Source organism: Cryptomeria japonica, chromosome 2 (genome assembly GCF_030272615.1).
Source record: "Cryptomeria japonica chromosome 2, Sugi_1.0, whole genome shotgun sequence".
Taxonomy (NCBI): domain Eukaryota; kingdom Viridiplantae; phylum Streptophyta; class Pinopsida; order Cupressales; family Cupressaceae; genus Cryptomeria; species Cryptomeria japonica.
Genome location: NC_081406.1, coordinates 98,238,468 through 98,257,846, shown reverse-complemented (window position 1 = coordinate 98,257,846; position 19,379 = coordinate 98,238,468). Strand labels below are relative to the sequence as shown.

Sequence of the window (19,379 nt, the reverse complement as noted above, 5' to 3'; positions counted from 1 at the left end):
TGCCCTTGTTTCTAGTATATAGATCAATAGAAAGACAAATAAATGGCATTTCTACAATCATTTAAAATACAGAATTTCATATAACTATATGAATTTTGTTCAAAACAAATAATTCTATATAATGATTGGTTAAATTGTTTTTAAAAAAAAAAAAATACAATGAATGCATTAATATTTTTACCTTCACAAACTAATAAACAACAATAAAGAAGTATATGCATATTAAGTAAATTAACTTTAAAAAAGAGACAATGGTAAAATAAATCTTGTTAATCAAGATTTTGACTAATACTTCTTGCATTTTATTTTTTGCAAGTGATGATCTGATATGGACCACCCTATGGTGACTCAAATTTTGAGTGGTACCTTTGATTCTCTTTCCTCCCATTTTATAATTATGTGCTAATTCTCTCTTTTCTTATAAGCTCATTAATTTTGTAATGCATACCTCCATAATCCTATCTTCTTTAATTTATATTTTTGTGAGTATTTACAATGCTTGAAGTTCAGTAGAAATAGGTAAAGAAACTTCTTTTGAGTCCATAAGAGTATAAGGAGACATAATTACTCGTTTCAGGGTGATCTGATCAACCCATAGAGCTAGCTTAAGACTCTTATGCCAATCCTTTTGATACTTCTAGCCAACATACTCGATTATCCTTATAAGATTCTTATTTGTTGATCCTGCCATCTATTTCCTTAAGGATAGTAGTTTAAAGAAATCGTTAGATACTATCTATTCCTCAAGAAAAACTCCTAAAATTTAGATCACAGGAATGCTTTTGCATTGTCTGATATTATCAACCATTGTGTACCAAATCTAGTAACAGTATCCTCAATAAAATTGAGAACAAACATTTTTATTGCATCTTTAAATATAACTGATTTGCTCCATCTGGTAAAATAATTAATGGTACTTAGAATCTATTTGCAACTTGCACTTGATACTAGATTCATCATTCTAATAAAATCAAGATCCCATTTGCCAAAAAGTTCCTCCACCATTGGCTTGAGAGGCAATAAAAATTTCTCCTCTTCCCTCCATAAATTTGGTAGTTATTGCAATGTCTAACCAATTTCTAAGAACCATAGCTCCCATGAGGACCGAGCTAAGATTAGAGCATGGCAGTAGGGTTTTAAACCCGTTAGCTGCCCCTTCACCTTTTACATCTTTTATCAAGTCTGGAGGTTAGCTCATTTTCAGTGATTCAAACTTTTCCTCAACTACATCACAGTTTTCCTAGATTTAAAATCAGAATTGTTTAATAGTTGTTTTTCATAGAATAATTCCACAATTTCTTCAATAACTATGAAGAACTACTTGATTGAAGAAATATTTTATCATCTAGAACATATACATGGCTCAGCATACTTTAATCATATACCATATAAACAAGTACATGTATGCATCCCTTGTGGAATGCACTTGGACAGAATTGTCATTGATGGCATCCAGGAAACGTGAACTGCACATTGCAAAGGTTTTGATACAGTCCATGCAATATTTTTGTCCAAATTTAAATTACAAAGAAACTAATCACTTTTCCACACTAGAGGCTGAGGAAACTATTAGTTTTGAGCCTTTTATGATAATTATGACATAAAAGGATTCAGAAGAATGGCTTCATTTCTCAGTTGCTCTGGCATAGCACGTGAATGTCTGCTTCTGCTCACGTGGGAAATGTCAATGAGGCACGTATATTTCAATTTTTTAACTCAATATTGATGTGAAAAAGCCAATCAAACTGGTTCACACATTTTAGAATCTTCATGGTTTGAACTTCCATTTGTTCCTTGCATTCTGGTGTAAATACTTACTATTTTCTGATCCAATTTGTAATAGTGGATCAATTTTTCCAAGCGCTTCAAATCCAAGTCTACATAGTAAGCCTGCAAATACAGTTAATAGCAACAACTTATGTTAGTTCGTTGATGACACAAACTGCAAACAATAGTCGATTGGTTAATTAACCCTCAGGTTGTAACGTATAGAGTTTTTAGTGTGGTAAAAAATTAATGTCTCATCATAGACCAATATTTTTGAACTTACAATATTAGCAACACTGTACTCTTATGACCTAATAAATTAATGTTACCATTAGCTTATCTGACTCAAATTTCGCCACAGTTTGAAGAAAATGGGTGAGACCGTTTCCAAACCTTGAAGCGAAAAGTTTGTTTAGTTGCTGTAAAGTGCATCATGTTATTTACATCCGATGAATTTACATTTGTGCCATCATGATTCACAGGCTGGAAAGTGAGCATTAAACTGCAGTCTTTTGCAGTTGTGGCTACCAGAAAATCACAAACAATCCTTCTGCTTTCCTCAAGTGAGAGAGAGGTAAAATAATCATGTATATGATTGTGCATTTGATTATCTGACTCGTCTGAAGAACAAGTGCATATCTGGCATGGTTTCCTAATGATGTTGAAATATTCATGGATTGCACCTTCAATGTCATAAAGGTCCATCTTCTGAACAGCAAGAAGCTTGCTCAACATTCTAGTTTCAAGAATAGATTCTGTGATAAGATCCTTGAAGCATGTCATTTGCTCTCCCTTTTGGCATGTCATTACATTCTCAAGTATGTCTTCCAAGTTTTGAACTGCCTGTTCAGTAATGGAACCATTAAGCAAGCCTTCCTCTGCATAACCTCCCAATCCACCAAAGATCAACGAGCCATTCAAAAATATCCATAAATTATTCTGAGGGATTTCCAAAAGTCCCCCAATTGCTTGATGGATTCTATCACGTGATTCAGAGAACAAGTCTATTGGACAATATTTGCTGATACTGGCTACCTGAAGTAAAAGGAAATTCCATTATAAAACTGACAACACTGCAATTCTACAAGAAAGTTAGAAGCAGACTGCCCACTGAATTTCATCAGTGATTCATAATGCATACTTAATTTGGAAAGAAAAAAACATATGATATTTTGCTTTTTAAAGGGAATCCAGGATAATATTTCACCTCCTGTTGGGATAATTTTAGATGTTGATGCATTGCAAATCGAGATACAAGCCTCTTCAGGTGATTCTCTGATGATATGAAACTTGAACAAGGAAGAAACCCACATTTTGGCTGCCTTCAAAAGATTGAATAAAAATGGCACCAATGTGACAGCAACCATAACATTCGTAGATTATTTTTTCAAGGATCAGAGTACTCATAGTTAACATGTGAAAATGTACATAACGAAAAATTGAATCTTGTCAATAATGTTTGTAATTTGAAACTGGAAATTAATGTTTAACCAAAAAGAACACAATAGTGTAGAGTAAAAAGGATATTCAATATCTCACATGTATCCTGGAAGAAAATTGTAAGCAGTTGAATAACCAGAAGAAATGTTTCAATATTAAGATAGGAGAGATTACCTTGATTTCTACTGAGATACATGGTGCAGCACCATCAAGACCTGTCAATTCAAAAAGAGAACTAAGTTCACATCAAAAATAACAGAGATGAAAATTGTACAATCCCACAATACGTGGTTGGTAAAATTCCTCAAAAGTGAGATATCCAACTGAGAATTTGATGATATATTAACTGTACAAAGCATAAAACAAAGATAACACGTATGTGACAGTGATACAAAAAAAATGATAAGTCATTTACAGAGACATATATTGGTAAGTTGGAGGATACCTCTCAAACATGTTTATTGATATAAGGCAGCAGTGGCACTAAACAAAGGACTATCATTCGTAGAACAAAAAGAGTTGAAAAGAAAGACAACCAAAATGAAAGAAATATCCAGAGCAATATGATTATACCTTATGAAAGATGCATGATTTCACAAATTGAGGGACACACCTTAACACATTTAGTGATGGAAAAGGTTGAAATATTTTTAAAATGGGAAATAATGCTTTAAAAAGAGTTGAAAGGGCAAACAAATAAAATGAGAGAAACCTCCACAACAATACAATTATACCTTGTGAAAAGGTTGCATGATCTGACATAAGAAGTGCATAGCCACTCTGGAGATTGATCCTGGTATCTCTAATCCTCCATTCTGGACGTTTCTTATAGATGTTTTGATCCAATGCTTCTAAAAACTCCTTTGAAACACAAACTAGTGTCTGCAACAACTCACATGTCTTCCAAAATTCAGATATTGGATGAAACAAGCTACAAAGAGAAGAAAACCTCCATTTGAAATAACAGTTTGCCTATTAAATAGCATCAAAACAAAGGCCATAGGGCAGACTTCAAAATAAACAGACAAGCTCAAAAAGGTACTGGCTACAGCAAAAGATGAAAAGACAGATAAGAGGAAACTATCGTATGAAGATCAAATTTACATCCTCTTTCCTAATGATCCAGATCATGAAAATGCTATTAGCAATTTAATACAGGAAAAGGGTAAACTTCCAAGGAAATAAAACTCTTCAGAAATTTGGAAAATGAAATATAGATGTAATGTTAAAAATTGCATAGCCATGCCCCTTTCTCTTATTTTTGAGGTCTGCTTTAATTAGAGTATTGTAAATGCAATAATCAGCTTATAGGAGGCATAATTTGTGTGAAGTTGACTCATGACATCCCATTTCCTGATCATCTTCATCACTGGTTCCCAGATTTGCATCCCTATCACAAGATCTATTATTCACCAACCTGGATCAGATCCATGGTTGCGGACTTGACCCAGGTCACTTCCATGGTCATGGATCTGAATCCTTCAGCTCTAAATTTCAAATTTAACCACTTTCAACCACTTCACTAGCTGTTGTGAGCTGACTTAGTATGTGTTATGTTGATGTGTGTGATTGGATATTGTATTTAAGGACATTCTCTCATTCATTTGAAAATCACTTAAGAATTCATATGGCACATCCAGATTTTAATTTGCAGAGTATAATAAAATTTAGCACATAATTAGAGATCAGTTCATCCTATGCCCATTGCATGTTTGTCTATTGTTCTTGATCTTTTCACCCAAAGTCTGCCTTGGGAGAACTTGACCCTCAAAATTTAGTAGATTTTCCTAAATATGTTCATAAACATTTACTGTCCTTAAGCCAGTTGATGTCAAAATCAAGGCATGCAAACTAAATCAAGCCACATCCTGCCAGTATGAATTTGTGAATTTCAGATTAGGTTTGCACTGCAAATCATTTCCAGTCACAGACTTGAACTAGAGCGATAGACAGTCAAATGTTTGAATCTGAGATCTTCATCACAAAGAGTCCGAAATTCCAAAAACCAAGGCGAATCAATTAAAAACATTTGGGACATCATTTTCCCACTATCAGTTATCAAAATATGTATCACAGTTAATTGTTTTAATATCCAGTTCCACATTTATTTTCAGTTATTTCAATTATCAGTCTTCTTTTTATTCAGGTTAATCTGTGCTTTAATTGATTGCATTAGATCGATAAACCTAGATAAATTTAGTGAGGTGTGATAAGAAACCCTTGCATTTTTGCTGAACTTCACTCATCTTATATCCCCTAGGATTTGGTATTAGGATTTGCTTTCCAAATTAGGGGCTTTTTAGATCTGATTCTTCCAAGTGCTTTCCCTATTCTTAGATTTGATTAGCCTTTGATTCCCTTTTCTTTTTTATGCTTCATTGTTTTACTTTTCTCTAGAGTTTGTATTTCATTATGTGATCCTGCTTTCACCCACCCTACTCACCCTTGTTTGTGCCTCGAGGATTTCATTTTCAGATATGATTTTGTAATTTATATCAGCCCTTGGCAAATTCCTATTTCATTTATCCATCTTTTCATCTTTTACGGTTTTGAGCGGTTTGCGTGCCAAAGCAGTGAACCCCAAGGATGTCCTCCCAGCTTCTTATCCACTTCTTATCCATTTCCTGGAAAGGGGATGCCGACTCTACAAACAGAAAATCCCTCGGGCACTTCCCTGTTTGAGAACCACCAAAGGGAGAATCAAGTCATCCCTATGATGTCACAAGAATGTCCCGATGTCCCCCGTGCCTAGTCACAATTTAAAACTCCTAAAAAAATGCAAACCATTCACTTTTTTTAATTTCTTAAAAACCCTAACAAGTAGTGTGGTCCCTACATGCCTTCCACATGAAAAATATTAGTTTATCTCTATTTGGCCCGTCATTTCTCCTTTCCTGCTTTATCATAACATTTTGCCATTTCTGTTTGTGTGTACAAAGCAGGGTCATCAAGTGTTTTTAGCAGTTTATCAGCAGACTAGAGTTTTTTGTAGTTTTAATATCACTACTATAAGCACAGTCTTCTTTGGCCTCTACTTTCAAGCATCATCTAAAGCAGTGTTAGAAGCAATTTTTTTGTTGTTCGTCTCCATTTATAGTAGTCATCAGCATTTTTTAGTCATCATGACAGTAGCATACTACCTCATAGCATTTTGCCATTCCTATTTCAACCATACACAGCAGGATCATCAAGTGTTTTTAGCAGGTTTTCAACAGATAGTAGAGTTCTTTGTAGGCTCCATATCACTCCTAGCAGCAGTGTTCTTTGGCCTTCACTTTCAAGCATCTACAGCAATGCTATAAGCAGAATTTTTATTGTTTGTCTCCATCTACAGTAATCATCAGCATTTTTCAGTCATCATTAGTATAGCATACTATTGTACAGCAGTTTGAAAAGACACCTCAAGCGTAACATTGGGAGTTCAGCCTTTTTGCTTGCAAAGAAGAAATCGAAGAGGTTATGAGTCTGTAACAAATCTTGAAATCCCTTTGTTTTTATTTTGTATGACTTCCTTTTAATTCTTTTAATTGTTGTTTCCAATTTTCACATGAAACACTTTAATTGTCTTTATTTGGCCCGTCATTTCTCCTTTCCTGCTTTATCATAACATTTTGCCATTTCTGTTTGTGTACAAAGCAGGGTCATCAAGTGTTTTTAGCAGTTTATCAGCAGACTAGAGTTTGTTGTAGTTTTAATATCACTACTATAAGCAGAGTCTTCTTTGGCCTCTACTTTCAAGCATCATCTAAAGCAGTGTTAGAAGCAATTTTTTTGTTGTTTGTCTCCATTTATAGTAGTCATCAGCATTTTTTAGTCATCATGACAGTAGCATACTACCTCATAGCATTTTGCCATTCCTATTTCAACCATACACAGCAGGATCATCAAGTGTTTTTACAAGGTTTTCAACAGATAGTAGAGTTCTTTGTAGGCTCCATATCACTCCTAGCAGCAGTGTTCTTTGGCCTTCACTTTCAAGCATCTACAGCAATGCTATAAGCAGAATTTTTATTGTTTGTCTCTATCTACAGTAATCATCAGCATTTTTCAGTCATTATTAGGATAGCATACTATTGTACAGCAGTTTGAAAAGGCACCTCAAGCGTAACATTGGGAGTTCAGCCTTTTTGCTTGCAAAGAAGAAATCGAAGAGGTTATGAGTCTAACAAATCTTGAAATCCCTTTGTTTTTATTTTGTATGATTTCCTTTTTATTCTTTTAATTGTTGTTTCCAATTTTCACATGAAACACTTTAATTGTCTTACCCATAATTGTAAACTCTGACTTTGCCTCATTACCAATTTGTTTGGTCATTTGTGGACTGGAATAAATTCATTTGCACTTTGCATTTTGCAACTAATAGAACAGTCATTGAACTCCCATTACCATATTTTCTGTTGTCATTGATACCATATAAAATGAAAAATCAAAACTGACTTTGTAGTAATTTAATGTCAATTTGAGACCTTTAACCTTTTCTTTGCTTCCCATCATTGGGTTGTTCTCCATTGACAGCTGCAAATGTTGCAAAGTTCTCCCTTGACAGCTGAAGAAAACCACAATAAGTTGCTTCTTTTCTAACAGACATTATTTTAAAATTTAAAAATTTATTGTTTCTTAATTTTTATGTTGTATGAGTGAAGATGGATATATTCAGTGCTATGATGATCTTCATTTGGAGAAAAAACTAATAAAGAATCAGTTGACAGCAGCCAAATGTAAACCCCAAGCAAAGCCACAAATGGTTCAGTTGTGTTTATTGAAATGCCTTTCAGGGTTGTTGACAACATATACCAAAGGCACATTTAACAGGAAAAACCCTTCACAGCAGTTCGCAACAATACTTGACACAAACAAATATCTAATTTAGGTGGAAATCGGAAATGGAAATGCAACATTTAATCAGAGGGTTGGAATGGTAGCTTTACAAGGGTTAAAGCATACTTTTTACATTCCCTTGGTAAAGGGGTTGGACCTTGTGAGAAACTTACTTGACAAGAGGGATGAGATGATCAAATTATTTCATAAGGACATTATTGCACCAACAATTTCTAGTACACAATGAGGTTCACATAGACCACCTTCATTTTTGTGAATTGAGGTGAGAGCAGAGTTCTAAGACTTGCCAGGACTCGGTGAGTCTCGAGCCAGGTGACCTTGGGCGAGTCCCAGGGGGCCAGACTCAGACTCGTCAGAGTCTTGGGCGAGTCCTAGCAAGTCCATAAACTCGCAGACTCAGCACAGACCCGGCGAGTCCTTATGCCTAGACTCGGCCCGACAAAAAAAAAAAAAAATTAATCTCAAAAAATGACACAAGCAAACATTTTTTGATGTTTTTCTTTTTAAAAAAAATCGGGGGCATAGCCCCCGAACTCCCACTCCCGGCTAGCGAGGAAACGCACCCATTCTATCGTTGGGTTTTTCTCACATCTAACACCTTGTGTGGATCACTAAGGCTATGGATCTTGTCTTTAGTGACAAGGACCTTGATTGGGCCAACCAAGCAAATAGAGAGGCTGAGGTTTTAGCCGTGGCAAAGGAGGAGGTTAGAGAACGACAAGACATAGCCACAGGCCCACAGCTAATTTTGGTGAGGTTGGCATGTTGTCACGGACAAAGACTGGCTGCTGAATCATCCAAGACCTACCTTATACGCTTTCGTAGGAGGGATGCGGGCTCCTTTGAGCCACAGACTTGTAGTTATTGTTTTGATATTTGTGTGGAACATTTTGTTTTCCCCCGAGGGGTGTGTGTACTAAGTGCATAACAGTACAAAAATGTAGGAAATATGACAGTATACAGCAATGCATGTAAACAGAAGAACTCATATGTCTGTATTCATTAATGCCAAATGCCAGTGCATTCAAAACATAGCTTTCTTCGACAATATCTATGTTGCCGAGAATAATCATTATGTTATGTTGTCGTTGGTAATAATGAGTTACGGCGGTCAGTTAGTTAGCCGACGGGTAGGTAGTTGGAGTCGCGACGGTTGTGTCGTACCCCTTCGGGTATTATATATTGTGTACCTTGTCTTCGAAGTAGGATCATGATAGTCATGTCAGATGTAATGTTATAAGCACTTATTGTACATTGACTGTGGAATTAATATAGACACTTATTATGAATAGAACATCTGATATACTTTGTCTGATACTTATGGCATTAGTCTGCATTATGTTCTTTATGTCTTAATTTAGTCACCCGAGAGGACAAACATTTGGCGCCGTTGCCTAGACGTACTCGGGAACGGAAGATGCGGATGGCGCACGGACGCAATGGGCCTACCCGTTGGTGAGGTGAACCCAGAGACCGACGACACGCACATGGAACAAGAGGCGAAGGGGAAATTGAACCCTGTAAGAATCCCGGCACAATGTTGATATAAATTATGGTTGAAAGGGAAAAATAAAAAAATAAAAGTTTTTTTGTGTACATGGCGTGTGTTTGATGTGTATGGAAGTGACTTATGCCCAATAGACTAAATAAGGACAAAAATAAAAAGATACAAAGTGACGAATGGGAAGTGGCACAAACCGCATTGAATCTCAGACAGCAGATAGAACGAAGGCGTACGCTAAGGCAGCTTGCCGAGGGACGACCGGCCGAGGGGTTGCCCAAAGGGAACCCAGGAGGTGTCATGGAGGTTGCGGAGGCAGAGATAGACGGAGAGAACTACATTGTCTACACTATTGTAGAGCTGCCAGAAGGAGTCACGGAGGGTGCCAAAGGAGAACTCTACAGTTCGCCAGAATACCACCGTAGGGTAAGAAGCCGCGAAGAGTTGGTGGAACAAACAAGGCAAAGTCTAAACCTGATCGACGCTACCAGAGACTTGCTAAAGAATTTGTCCATTTCAGAGGACAACCGGAGGGAGACAACCAACCGGAGGGAGACACCGGAAGGTGACGGTACGATCGAAGGTGCCGAGGGAGCACAAGGGTACCGTACAGGCGGCAATTTGTTTGGTTCGGTGTTAGCAACTTTTTCCGGAGGACCCATGAGTGGAGGTTCAGTTGCAGGAGGCGGAGGATCGCCAGGTACAAGCACACAAGGAATTAGAGGAGCGAGACCCAGCGGTGGGATGGCGAGTAAACAAAAATTGCCAAAGTTCACAAGGGAGGGCAAGGAAGACACCTTACAGCACTGTCGTACATGTGAAACCATTTGGTCCGCCAACGGAGTAACAGACCAAGATGACTGGGTACAGCAGTTCCCAACCACGTTACGAGGAGTTGCCATAGATTGGTACTCCGATGTGGACAAGCAAAAAGTGGCCACGTGGGCCAATCTACAGAAGGAATTCACGGGGGAGTTTCGGTTGCTCCATGATGACAATGAAATTGTAACAGAGATATACAGTACCAAACAAGGTACCAGGGAGACAGTACGGGCATACAGTCGGAGGCTGAAAGAACTCTTGGGTAAAATGGAAAGCCAACCGCAGATGGATTGAAGAAATGATGGTTCGAAGAAATGATGGTTCGTTGAAGGGTTGAAATCCTCCCTACGGAGGAAGATGAAAATTGTACCCCCGACATCATATGACGACGCTTATAATAGGGCGATGGACCTGGAGAGCGAACACAAAACATCAAAGAAGAAGAAAAGTAATAAATCCTCATCCGAGGACGATGACTCTTCACAGGAAAGCAGCAACGACAACGAGGTTGGCAAACGGGTGCAAGCGCTCCAGAAAGACATGGAGCGAATGAGAAAGGAATTCAAAATAATGAGAAGCACTGGTCGGAATGAAGGGGACATATGGTGCATTGAGTGCAAAGAGGAAGGGCACACAAATGGTACTTGCCAAAAGAAGGCATTATGCGAGATTTGCCAAGTGATGGGACACTCCACCAAGGAGTGCCCATACAACATGAAAACCCAAAGTACGCAAATGAACCAAGTGTTGTTCACGGAGCAGGCCACAACATCCGCACCAGCAAGTACCGGCCAACATACTAACACAACGGCATCATCTGGAGGATACCGGGACAACAGACGCAGCAGCGGAAGGAATAGCAACAATAACAATAACGGAAGCCGTATCCAGTATGACGCCAAGGGCTGGCCAATTATCCAATGTAGGGCCTGTAATCAGTGGGGGCACTTCGCCCGTGATTGCACGAAGGAAGCCACCCCTCAGCACCTCTGTCGTTGGTGTGGGCCAGGCGACCATGAGGACGCAAATTACCCGCAGGCAGGGGTTAATCTCCTCAACATTGAGAAGGCTGAGAAGACTGGTGAGAAAGAAGTACTGGCGATCACCCGCGCCCAGACGAAAAAAGCCACTTATCCCGACCCCTGTACGGAGAAGGAGAGATTACGGGAGGCAAAGGCCAATATTAAACGTGAGATGACGACCGAACGACGGGAAAACGAGGTGGCGAGTACATCATTCCGTACGGAAGCAGAAAATAACATCATTGGGCAAATCTTGCAGATAGAGGTGCCGGTAAAGGTAAAAGACCTTCTAGACTCTATGCCACAATTGAGGACTGCCATCCTCACCAATGTGCAAAGCACCACATTATCGAGTACACCACAGGTAGGGGTTCCCGCCACCGCATCGTCGAGTGCACCACAGGTAGGGGTTCCTGCCACCGCATCGTCGAGTGCACCACAGGTAGGGGTTCCCGCCACTGCTTCGAAGAGTACACCACAGGTGGAGGTTTCCGTCAGCTCTTCGACTGACCCGATGTTACTAGCCATGAGCAGTGGTAGACACCCAGCTGTGGTAGAAATGGGTATCCGTGGGACCATTCTGAAGGACACCATTGTGGACGGGGGATCTGGGGTGAATGTACTACCAGAAGAAACATGGAAGCGGCTGGGGAAGCCCACCCTGTGGCCACCCACATTCAACCTGGTGGGAGCAGACCAACACGGCATTAAGCCACTCGGCTTGTTGATGGCCCAGCAAGTGACGATTGGTACGCAACCATTCTTGTTAGATTTCGTGGTTATTCCCTCGAAGAAGAAAGGCTATGACGCCATCCTGGGGAGAGCGTGGTTGATCAACGCGAGGGTAAACCACAACTGGAAGAAAAATACACTTTCCATGGAGAAGGGAGGGCGGAAATATACCATTGACCTACACACCCAAGATGTCGGCAAAGAGCTCGCCTCTTCAGACTCGGACTCAGAGGACTCTAATAAAGGGGAAGGGGGTCCCGATGAAAGCAAGGGCAAGAACGCGATGGAGCCGAACAGTGAAGGGGTGCTCGAATTGGAGGGATGTTCTGAAGATGAGGTATGCTCACTTAACGGGCTCTTCCACTGGCAAATGGAGGATTACGAAATGTTCCAAAGCTATAGGCTCGAAGTAGAGGAACCAGAGCAACCAACAGAGGTGTATCTGTCGGAATACAAAGAATATTGGAAGGGAGACGCCCCAAACCCTGGCGACGTAGATAATCCGAAGAGTGTTGGCCACGATTGGAACCCTGTATGGAAAACCGCAGTCTTCAAAATCTTTATTATCCTTCTTCTTATGTACGGGAAGGAGACCGTGGTCCCTGTAGAAATTGTGGTTCCAGGTCTTCGGATGGCCATTGAAAATAGATTGGCCACCAACGGGCCCAAATTAAAACCCTACCACACGAAGCACGCAGGGAACCTGAGAGGCCGGATGGACACCCGAGAGGATGGAAGGGGACTTGAGAGGCCAGGCAAGTGACTCAAGAGGCACAGGACCACAGCAAGTGACTCTCAGGCAAGGAAAACCGAGAAGGATGAAGGGCAATCCCAGAGACAGGGGACCCGAGAAGACGACTCTCTAAGACAACTAAATTAGGAGATGAGAAAAAAAAAACGTACGTATGACAGGCGACCGTACGGTCAAAAATTTACTGAAAAAATGAAAAAAAATCGTACGATCATACGACAGCGATCGTACGGTCAAAAAATTATATTAAGAATTAAAAAAATATATATATATTTATAAAAAAGGAACGAACCACCGTACGGCGGTGACCACCGTGCGGTGGGCCACCCCGACGGTGGCAACACCGACGGTGACCACCGTGCGGTGGGCCACCCCGACGGTGGCAACACCGACGGCGACCACCGTGCGGTGGTAACACCGTACGGTGGACACCGACGGTGGATGCCACCGAAGGTGGATGCCATCGTGCGGTGGTCAACCGCACAGCCGCTCCGTCGTCATGGTCCGCCGTACGGTGGAGGGGTGTAGGCCGCACAGGAAGGTGGCCGCACGATCAGAGGTGCCAATGCTATTGTTGACCGTACAAGGAGTTTGTATGGCCGGGGTGCCATCGGGGACATTACAGTGCCAAAAACAAAAAAAAGACGACGACCAGATTTAAAATGATTCGCTGGAGTTTGAAGCCAAGACACTGGAAATTCAGAGTGGAAAAGAAGGGTTTTTGGCATCTTAAATATCACTGAAATGCTGTGCGCCATGGACTTTCATATGGTTCTGAGGGTTGTAAATTGGTGTTGGCGGCAGGGACGCTGCCCCTTGACCCCGCCCTGTACTGCGACCAGGACCTCGCGAGGGGCGTTGCCCCTCGACCCCGCTGGGGCGCTACCCCTCAACCCCGCTGGAGGCGTTGCCCCCAGACCCCTAGTTTATTTTTGAGCTACAGAGTACCACGGGAAGTGTTGTGGTTGTCCGTACTATGAGAAAGAAACCTACAGCTAACTATTGGCGGGGAAGCCATAAGCTGTAGAGGGAGACGGATTTGGAGGTTGCGAACAAAGCAAGCTCGAGTGAAGGCATTGCAAGTTCGCGCAGTTGTATGACACCAGGGAGTTATTCAGTTCAGTTTTTAGCCTTGGGGAGTGTGATGGAGGATTTGAGGTGTCTCCTAGCCTTTGTGCCACCGGGTTGTGGCCACCTCCAGGCAGGATAGGTACGCTTTGAGGAACTCGGAGTATGTCTCGGCTGGACGTGAGGTTGTCGTGGTGGATGCACAGAGGGCTCGAGAGGCGCTGACCACCAGGTTGGGGGCAATAGTCGCGTGAGACTTAGTTCAGCGTACCCAGGAGTTGGATGTCGGGAGAGCAGCACGGGTGGCTATCGTGGACAACTTGGCTAGGGAGACAGTATCATTTGAGTAGCAGTTGGTGGAAGCTGAGACTGAAAAACATGTTTTGCAGACAAGTTTGGGTTAGGCACAGGAGGACTATGATGGCAAAGGAAGCAATATTGGTGAAATCCGCACTTGAGCATCGGATGGTAGTAGAAAAGGGTTTTTCAGGCGAGGACGCAGCAAGTGTATAAGATCCGGGCCCGACTGGCGTCAGTAGTTCCTGCCGTTCATCTCTATTTTGTATTAAGTCGTCGAAGTCGACTTCTTTTCTTTGGGGGGATGATGTTGCCGGGAATAATCATTATGTTATGTTGTCATATTATGTTTATGTTGTCGTTGGTAATAATGAGTTACGGCGGTCAGTTAGTTAGCCGAAGGGTAGGTAGTTGGAGTCGCGACGGTTGTGTTGTACCCCTTCGGGTATTATATATTGTGTACCTTTTCTTCGAAGTAGGATAATGATAGTCATGTCAGATGTAATGTTATAAGCACTTATTGTACATGGACTGTGGAATTAATATAGACACTTATTATGAATAGAACATCTGATATACTTTGTCTGATATTTATGGCATTAGTCTGCATTATGTTCTTTTTGTCTTAAGTTAGTCACCCGAGAGGACAAACAATCTACACACTGAAATAGGAAACCAAGTACATATATATAGGTATTGGTATAGGTTGTCCAGTGCCAACTGCCGACAACCATCACATAACCACTGACCTTAACACACGTAACATTATAATTACAATGACATGATTACCCAACATCATCCCCCCAAAAAAAGAAGGTCGTCTCCTGACGACGTACAACAAAATGGGAAATGACACTAAGACCAAACATGAAAAATTAAAGCTCAGGGGGTACAGAGGGCATCCCTGATGAAGAAGGGGCCGGTGCTGCTGCTGCTGCCAATTGCTCCCTCAACTGGTGAACCTGGTGTGTCTAATGCTGGAGATCTCGCTCAGCTACCAACTGCCTCTCCCTAGATCGTTTCACCATAAAAACTGCTTCCATAAGCTCCTTCTGCTTCCCATCCAACTCCTCTAAGGTAGATGTGAGACAAGTCTCAAGGGCTGCCCGTTCTGCTACCTCGTGTGCACGCCTTGCCGTCTCCTGGGCCAATTTTGCCTTGGCACAAGCCAACTCCTCCTCTAGGCTGGTCGCTCGGGCCCTCTACTATGCCAACTCCATCTCCATCGTATGCAAGCGAGTGGCTAGTTCCTCCCGAGCTGTGATGGCCGCCACCCGCTCTGTCTCTGCTGCCGAGGCACCATGTTGGGTACGTCTGAGCTGGTAATACCCATCCCAGAAGGCTTTCTCTACCCGTTGTAGCAACAAGTGTACTCCACTAACCCCGGTCATCTCCTCACTCCTCCAATCTCCTGAATAGAGGTTGTCAATCTCCGTGCATTGGCCTCAACCTCTGCTGCCATCCTCTGCGCACTGGCTCCCATCTCTGCCAAAAATATCTCTATGCCCTCCGGCTGGCTCTCAGTAGTGGCCTGCTCCTGTTGCTGCATCTTTGTCATCTCCTCCTCAAACCCAACGGTGTCCTGCATGAAGTCCATCGCCAACTCCTGTTGTCCCACCTCCTAATGAGAACTACCATCATCGAAGTCCACAATCTCAGGAAAAGGACGTGGCTGGGGTGAGGCAGGCGAGGGTCCCAGTGGTGTCATAGGAGGCATCTCATAGCGACCCAGCCATGCATCCATGGTGGCATCATCTTCTCCGGTCACCGTGCCCTCTGTTGTCGAGACCTCTGTATATACCGGTTCCCTCTGTACGGTAGACCCAATGCAAGGAGGTTCGCCGGGAACCAATGACACTGCTAGAACCTCCTCTGTCGGAACTGCTGTGGCGACCCTAGGTGTAGGCAATGAAGGTCGAGGTCTCAACTGCCCAAATCCTGGGATGGGTACGGCTGGTATGGCTCCCACCATCACCCCCTAAATCTGGAGAGGTGTCAGTCCTCCATCCTGAGTCAATACTACTGGTGCATACACCAGTCGGCCTACTCCCACAAGTCGCACTCCACCCGACAGTAATCCACGGATTCTTCTCGTCACGTGCCCAAAAAACACTGCACGGCCACTACTCTCCTTTGTACTAGGGGCTTTCTCTACTTCCTTCCGGCTAGCAAGGCAGAATGTATCGTGACTCTGGCTGCTCCTAAAAGAAGTGTCCTCGAAATCTTCCCCTTCCTCTGCACTACTATCAACCTCTTTTGCAGCCTCTTGTTTTGCATCCTCGTCAACTGTCTTTGTCTCCTGTTCCCCGTCTACATGTGGTGGTCTCCGTCGCTTCCTGCTAGAATGGGCTTCCCCACTACCTGCCATGGTATCCAGGTGGGTCCAATAGAAAATGGTTGGCTGTGAAGGGTCCATCGTCTCTCGAGGTTTCCAGACATGCTTCTCTAGCGATACCTGTGTGCGTACAGCATTGAGGAACAACCCTATGGCGTGAAACGACATGTAAAAAGCCTTGTCAGACAAAACTGTTACCCAGTTGTACACCGTCCCATTCCTCAGGCCATTCATAAGTGCAATCATGGGTACCGCCGTGTCTGATGCCTTGCTGGCTCCCGTAAGTCTTATTTTCATAACATCCAGCAAACACTGCCAATCTCCTGGAACGATGTACGACTTTCTCAACCCTCTGCCTTAGGTGCCTTGATCGCAGCCCATTCCTATTCTGAGAGATCACTTTGACAAATCACTGCAGCAATTGTTCTTTCCTCTCTGGCAACATCTTAGTGGCATTCTTGTCTATTTTCTTTCCCTCGTCTGGTATGCCAAATACCCTAGGAAAATCGTCGGGTGCAAAGGAGACAGTCACAGTGCTCTGCTGGTAAGAGAAAGTGGATGCCCTCGTCGCGTTGTCATATGTGGCCACCATCATTCGCAGACATGATTCGAAATCCCTGATGGCAAAGATGGGCATTTCAATTGCCCAATGCACCCGTGCTTTCCTGAGAGATTCTTTAATTACATAATTATTTGGGGTTTCCAGCCACCAGGTCCTGCATACATTTCCACTCAATCCTTCAAATGTAATAGTGTCAGGTGTGATTTTCTCCGGCATTGTCTTCTTTTTGGCCTTTCCTATATTGCTGGCCTTGCAATTTTTACTCTAAACTGCAACACCCGCTTACCCTTGTCCTTGGTTGTCGTGCTTCCTTCTGCCATTTTCCTTGATTTAGACGGTTGGTCTAACTGCTGCAACCGTTTTCGCCAGTCCAGCTTTCCTAATCTCGGTTTTCCTAATTCCATTTGAATGATTTAACTGCCAACGCCAACACTTAATAAACTTTTGAAATTCCGTTATGCTCTACCTTGTACGGCAGCTTCTCCTTCTAATGCTACCCTATGTACGGTATGTTGTACGGCAATCTTATTTATTCTCTGTACGGCAATATGCCTATTTACCGTTTGGAATTTGAATTGACCCTGTACGGAAATTAGGCGCTTCCTGTCGTTTACTCTGACTACCATACGGAATTCTTGATTGCACTGTACATGCACAATGGTCGTCTCCTCCTCGACCATACGGTCTCCTTGTCTACTGCATCTCCCATACAAATTTCACAGCTCACCTCGCAATACGGATTTCACATGGTTTTGTGTCGCCGTACGGTTTTGTAATACTCACCTTTTGCCAATGTATGGATTTGAATGGTTGTACGGATTCCTCTCCTCAGCTACCGTACGGATTTCTCGTGCTCCCCTTGACCGTACAAATTCCCCAGTTTGTGTGACCGTACGGATTGCATGCCTTCACTTTTGATCGTACGAATTCTTCTGATCACCTGGCCATGTACTGATTTGAACTTTGCTTCCTACTGTTCGAATTCTCCTTCAGTCTGTACGGAAATCGTGATTTTGCCTCCATTGTACGGATTCATTGCTCAAAGTATGGATTTACTCTTGGATTCAATGTGTTGTACGGATTTCCCCTGTACCACTGTCCAGATTCCTTCCTCTCTGTTGTCGTACGGATTCAATTTGTGTTGGATAGTGCGGATTTTGCCTACAAATAGGACTTTGTACGGTCTTCATCATTTCTATACGATGTACGGTGTTTCTTATTTCCGTACGATGTTCCCTTTTCGTTTTTTTTTTGTTTTTTTTTTTAAACAAAAGTCAAATAACTGCCTTTTCAATTTGTCCGGCTAGGCCTCGCCTCCGGACGAACTGGGTCATTTCGCTGCTGCTTGTGGTGGTAAATTTTCAATTTCGACCCGTTTATCGTCTCCTTTATTGGTTGGTCACCCAATGTCGACAACTTAATTGCTCCATTCACAGCTACCTCGCAGATTTTATATGGCCCTAGCCATCGAACTTTAAATTTCCCAAGCTTAATCTCATTCCGCCCATTATACTTCAACACCCACTGACCTGGACGAAATTCCATGCGCCGGATGTGCTTGTCATGCCAAAATTTTCGTCTTTGTTGGGCGGATTCAATGGCCCATTGGGCCATCATTTTGCGTTCATCCAACTTGCCTAACGAGTACAGCTGCTCCCGCAGGCTTTCCATATCTCCTAGGCGATTCTCGATTGCAATCCTTAAACTCGGTACCATGAATTCTATCGGCACAATGGCCTCCTGGTCATACATTAACTAAAAGAGTGTCTGGCCTGTGGTGACCTTGTAGGTGGTCCGATATGCCCATATTACGAATGGCAGCTTCTCTTCCCAATCTTCTTGCTCAACTTTGCAGGACTTATAGATCACAAACACCAATATTTTATTAGTGGCCTCGGCCTGCCCGTTGGCCCTCAGGTAGTATGGGCTTGACAAGGAATGAAAAATCTTAAATTCCGTTGTGAGCAGCTTGACGACATGATTCACAAAGTGCCCACCACGATCACTCGTCAGTTGGATTGGGATGTCGTACCTTGTGATGATTTGTTCATAAATGAACTTGGCTATACTCAAAGATGAGTTATCTGGCAGTGCTCACACCTCAACCCACTTGGTAAGGTATTTTGTCGCCACCACAATGTAACGACATCTTCGTGTTCTGCTGGCCTTCAAAGGTCCAATGAAATCCAGACCCCAACGTTCAAACAACTCCTGGTCATGGGATGGATTGAGGGGCATAAAGT

General features: G+C 42.4%; 1 protein-coding gene across 4 annotated transcripts in view; it reads right to left on the bottom strand.

Moving 5' to 3' along the window:
• Positions 1-1,214: 1,214 nt before the first annotated feature.
• LOC131050802 (inositol-pentakisphosphate 2-kinase) overlaps positions 1,215-19,379 on the bottom strand; it is a 77,436-nt gene continuing 59,271 nt past the window's right edge. For 3 of the 4 annotated variants that reach the window (XM_057985076.2, XM_057985077.2, XM_057985078.2), the window contains 5 exons: positions 3,942-4,089; positions 3,382-3,422; positions 2,975-3,085; positions 2,161-2,802; positions 1,215-1,890 (listed from right to left, as the gene is read on the bottom strand). In XM_057985076.2, the coding sequence (XP_057841059.2) occupies positions 1,741-1,890; positions 2,161-2,802; positions 2,975-3,085; positions 3,382-3,422; positions 3,942-4,089 (1,092 nt within the window). In that variant the 3' untranslated portion in view covers positions 1,215-1,740. The remainder of the gene's footprint in view (positions 1,891-2,160; positions 2,803-2,974; positions 3,086-3,381; positions 3,423-3,941; positions 4,090-19,379) is intronic. The other variant, XM_057985079.2, reaches the window with a different exon arrangement.